The sequence below is a fragment of the Octopus bimaculoides genome, chromosome 26 (genome assembly GCF_001194135.2).
Source record: "Octopus bimaculoides isolate UCB-OBI-ISO-001 chromosome 26, ASM119413v2, whole genome shotgun sequence".
NCBI lineage: Eukaryota > Metazoa > Mollusca > Cephalopoda > Octopoda > Octopodidae > Octopus > Octopus bimaculoides.
Window position 1 is genome coordinate 2,207,088 of NC_069006.1, and position 5,520 is coordinate 2,212,607.

At 39.4% G+C, this 5,520-nt stretch overlaps 1 protein-coding gene across 5 annotated transcripts in view; it reads left to right on the top strand.

The window, feature by feature from the left end:
* LOC106883979 (uncharacterized) overlaps positions 1-5,520 on the top strand; it is a 130,492-nt gene that overhangs the window by 88,505 nt on the left and 36,467 nt on the right. For 4 of the 5 annotated variants that reach the window (XM_052976942.1, XM_052976943.1, XM_052976944.1 and 1 more), the window contains 2 exons: positions 814-1,155; positions 2,634-3,029. In XM_052976942.1, coding sequence (XP_052832902.1) covers positions 814-1,155; positions 2,634-3,029 — 738 coding nt within the window. The remainder of the gene's footprint in view (positions 1-813; positions 1,156-2,633; positions 3,030-5,520) is intronic. The other variant, XM_052976945.1, reaches the window with a different exon arrangement.

The window sequence follows — 5,520 nt, forward strand, 5'->3', positions numbered from 1 at the left end:
TATGTGTGTGTGTGTGGAGGCGCATGGCTTAGTGGTTAGGGTGTCAGCACCATGATCGTAAGATTGTAGTTTCAATTCCTGGACCGGGCGACGCATTGTGTTCTTGAGCCAAACACTTCATTTCACGTTGCTCCTGTTCACTCAGCTGGCAAAAATGAGTAACGCTGCAATGGACTGGCGTCCCGTCCAGCTAGGGACACATACGCCATTGAAACCGGGAAACCGGGCCCATGAACCTGGCTAGGCTTTAAAAGGGCGCATTTAATTATTATTTAATATATAGGCGCAGGAGCGGCTGTGTGGTAAGTAGCTTGCTTACGAACCACATGGTTCTGGGTTCAGTCCCACTGCATGGCACCTTGGGCAAGTGTCTTCTAGTATAGCTTCGAGCCGACCAAAGCCTTGTGAGTGGATTTGGTAGACGGAAACTGAAAGAAGCCCGTCGTATATATGTATATATATATATGTATATGTATGTATGTGTGTGTATATGTTTGTGTGTCTGTGTTTGTCCGCCCAGCTTCGCTTGACGACTGATGCTGGTGTGTTTGCACCCCCGTAACTTGGTGGTTCGGCAAAAAGAGACCGATAAAATAAGTACTAGGCTTACAAAGAATAAGTCCTGGGGTCCATCTGTTCGACTAAAGGCGGTGCTCCAGCATGGCCGCAGCCAAATGACTGAAACAAGTAAAAGAGTATATATATATATATATATAGGTGTGATGTGGGCGTGTACCTGCATACCTGCATACGAACATATATGTATTCAATTGCATATTTATTTCTTCACTTCTTCTTCCTTGTCGTTGCCAGGCTGAAGAACTTAACACTATCATCGGGAATGCTTTCAAGATGGCCTACGCACAGCAACGTCAACGGCAGCCAACATTCAATGAGCTGATTGAGCGCCAGATCCAGGAACAGAAGGCCAAGTTTGCCGAGGACCAGGAGCAGGCAGAGAGGGACCTACAGCAGAAGCTCAACGAGATTGCCACTCCAACCCCGTTCTCGGAGAAGGCCATACAGAGGATGGAGATGAGACGACAACTGAGCGAAGAAACAGCGCAGGAGAGAGAGAAGGAACTTGCACAACAACACCACCAGCAGCATCAGCAGCAGCATTCAAGCACTGCCACACTGCGGAGCTGGCTTTGGGTAAGTACGGGGCCCTTGGCTCTGTGGACTTCATTTTGGCATGCAGTGGGGGGACACACAAAATGTAAATGGCATAGATGAAGTTAATGATGTTAGTTTTCTGACCTTTGTATGAGAACCTTGCCATCATGTTTCCATCGACATCAGAAACAATGTTTGTCACTCTTGATAAATACCAGGGGTTTCTGTTCCTCTTGAATTACTGTGATTGTTGCATTTTGCAACTACCACAGGCACATGAGGGCATGTGGGTTAATGGTTAGGGTATTTGGTTCATGATTATTAGGTCGGGAGTTTGATTCCCAATGGTGTGTTGTGTCCTTCAGCAAGACACTTTATTTGAAACTATGATTATTATTATTATTATTATTATTATCAGATGAACAATATTTCGACATCTCTTCCACAGGTTCAAAATTAAACTTGTCAATCTACTTCATTTTGGTAATATTTGTGGGATTGAACCTGTGGAAGACACACAAGATGTCAAAATATTTTTCATTTCATAACAGTCACACTCTTCTTTATTGTTTTTTTCATTTCTGGAGGACTAACATCAATCCTATAAATATTGTTATTATTATTATTATTATTATTATTGAGTGAGAGAGCAAAACATGCCATCAAAGTGACACTGGGGTATAAATATACAAAGCCCAGTATACCCATCATGATTACCCGTCTGATAAGGGTACACCAGGCACATGCATCACAATAATATGTGCGCGACATGGTGATCTCATATCAAGATAAATTGCACATGGCCTTGCAGGTGGGGCCCTGTTAGAATTTTCTTCTGGTCGAGTAGCCCATCCTGCTTAAAAGGTCCCTAAATAGGGATTAGGATGTTGAACGAAACACCCATGTTTCCAAAGGTGAATTATCCAAAACCCCAAAGAATTCCTCTCAACACATGGCCATGATGCTCTCCCACAACTTCTGCTCATGTACAGAGATGCACATATCGTCAGCCACTAAGGGACATGCTCAACTGGTTAAGGTCAAACAACTGACAAGCAAATCTGTGGTATTAAGCAGAATATTTGCTGTAATCCATCTTTTTATACCAAGCCAAAACAATGTACATGATAACACTTCCAATCAATTAAGATCAGAAGCCATGAGAGCCACTGCCTGGTACTGCATCCGGGCATTCATCATCATCATCACCATTAGTAGTAGTAGTTAGATTAGTAGTAGTAGTAGTAGTATCATCACCAGCTATTTTATACTATGTATATTTCCCTTCTTTGTTTTATTGTATACCATGTAAACTTTCAAATTTTGTTTTTTATCATTTCGTTATATGTAAACTTCAATACTTTATAATTGTCTTTGTATTGTTCCCCTCATCTTTTGCCCTAGTGGTAAATAAAAGAAACCATCATCATTATTATTATTATTATTATTATTATTATTATTATTATTATTATCATTATTATTATTATCATTATTCTCCTCCTCCTCCATTCCAACAGGGAAGGCAGACGACGGAACGTGTGAAACACCGGTCACCAGTTACGGAACTCCTATCGCTGACCTCTGACCGCGGCTCGCCGCCACCTGCCCTTATCAAGCCATCCTCTAGTCCCGCCCACCTGAGGCCACAGCCACACAACAGCACCGATCACAGCCTGCACGGCCAGCGTAACTCTGTACCTCCTGGGGTGAGCAACTCCCACTCCTTGTCTGTTAGCGCTATCCAACAATGCTTTGAGAACTGTCAGGTGAAGGGGTCTCCCGTGACTGCTTTAAAAGATCAGATTGACAAACACTTCAATGATTGTTCCCTTGAATCCTTAGATCTGGAATTTGGCCACCCTGACACATATCTATACCCTGCTTCTAAACTAAAGCAGAAAGATGGGGAAAAGGTACCTCTGCTTTGTTCTTCTATTTTCTTTTCATTTTTTTCCCCTTTTTTTCTTTTTCATTTTTTCTTCTCATTCACTCACTCTTTCTCTCTCTCTTTCTCTCATTTTCTTTTTTCATTGCATGCCCTTTGTCCTCTGTTCCCTTCTTTACACACCTATAACTATCACTTTTAATCTCTAAACATAGCCTTGACCTCTTAACATAACCATAACATATAAATTCAGTTTAACATCAAAAGCCAGCTTGTCACTGTAAATTCAAATGCTAAATTTGCCACAATACCTTAACCTTGCCCTAATACTCTAAATTCACCTTAGTGCTCTAAACTTGCCATAACAATCCAAACTTCCCCTAACATCAAATTTGCCATAACACTCTAAACTTGCCTTAGCATCTACTCACCTGTCTTAACATCTAAACTTGATTTAGTATCAAAACAAGCAATATACTATATTTTCTGGTATACAAGTCAAAGTTTTCAGGCCAAAATTTATGACCAAAAAAAGGTAGGTTGACTTATTCACCAAGACGACTTTGGAGGACCAAAATTCCTGTGTGAAACACAGCAGGAATTGGAAAGATGATGATGATGATGTTTGATTGTTTATGCAACATACTGTGGTGACTCGTACGATGGACAAGGTGGTACTCAAATGACTATCTTGTACTTCAACTTTTATATAAGTCTCATGGAATGTAGAGTACAAGCAGCCATACCACCATGGTCATCTTCTTTTACACACATCAGCCAATACCTTTCAATGCTCATCCACATTTGCCTCACATCATCATCATCATCATCATCATCATCATCCGCCTTCCATGCTGACAGGGTTTGACAGGTGCTGGCCTGGCAGAAGACTGCACCGGACTTCTGTCTGTTTGGGCATGGATTTTATGACCGGATGCCCTCCCTCACACCAACTGCCCTGTAGAGTGGATTGAATGCTTTTTACGTGGCACCAGCTCAGGTGAGGTCAGTTTTGGCATGGTTTTTACAGCTGGATGCCTTTCCAAATGCCAACCACTTTACACTGTGGACTGGATGCTTTTTATTTGGCTCCAAGCATTTTTCTCTCTAGTCTTCTACATATCTTCCACATGAATGCTCCATGTTTCATCTATAACCATGCAGCATCACAAATCTTGCAACATGCTGCTTTTTACTTCATTCATATAGTCTGGCTTTCCAGGCATACACTGACATGCATGTTTGAAGGGGATTCGTGGTTTCAACAGTCTACAATGGCTGTCTCCCTTTGAATACCAACCCACTTGTATGAGACCAATTGTTATTCTGTGATCGAAATACAGTAATACTAACATTTGTAAAATGTTCAGATTTAAATTCAAACTTTAGTTGCAGGCAAAGCTTTGTGATTGGATTTGGTAGATAGAACTTCTTCTGTATGTATGTACGTATGTATATATGTATGTACGTATGTATATATGTATGTATGTATGTATGTATATATGTATGTATGTATCTATCTATCTATCTATCTATCTATCTATCTATGTGTGCTTGTACCCCTTTACCTCATAACAACCAGTGTTGTTTTGATTACATCTCCATAACTTAGCAGTTTGGCTAAAAGAGACTGATAGAACAGGTATTACGCTTAAAAATAAATACTGGGGTCAATTTCTTTGACTAAACTCTTCAAGGAGGTGCCCCAGCATGGCCACAGTCTAATGACTGAAACAAGTAAATGAATAAAAGAAGGTATGACTCTTTCTGTTTCCTTCCACCAAATCCACTCATAAGGTTTTTAGCTGGTTCTTAGGCTTCTGTGGAAGATGCTTGCCTAAGGTGCCATGCAGTGGGACAGAACCCAGATGCATGTGGTTGAGAAGCCAACTTCCTACCACACAGCCACACCAGGAGATGAATTAGCAGAGTAGGTAAAGCAGCAGACAGACAGATTAGTTCATTTGTTGCCATATTTCTGTTTAAAATACGGTTCATGTGTTTCAATTAATTTTGAAAATTACAGAAAACTTAGTAAAATAACGATCGTTATTCAGCTATAGAAAATGGATTAACAGGGAATTTTAATGGAACATTCTAGGTTATTCTAGGAAGTTAATATCAGAAAACCAGAGTCTGTCTCAGATAGATTGATAGCAAAAGGGTTTATGTACCAATAAATGTTTGTCTTTTGTTGTGTTTCAGACAAAGATATCTTAAAAGAAATAACAAAAGACAAATGAAAAATATATATTCATTTGTCTTTTGCTATTGTTCCGGTTTTTTTGTTTTTTTTGTTTTAAGCACCATCTTAATATATCAATATATATCTATATATATAGAAAACTGATATATAATCATTTAAAACTAAGCCACAGCAATTAAAAGCTCAGTAACTTGCATGTCGTTAAACTCCAATATGTTATTACAATCCTGCTGGAATAAACTTGTATATATATGTGTATATATATATATATATATATATATATATATATATATATATATATATATATATATAT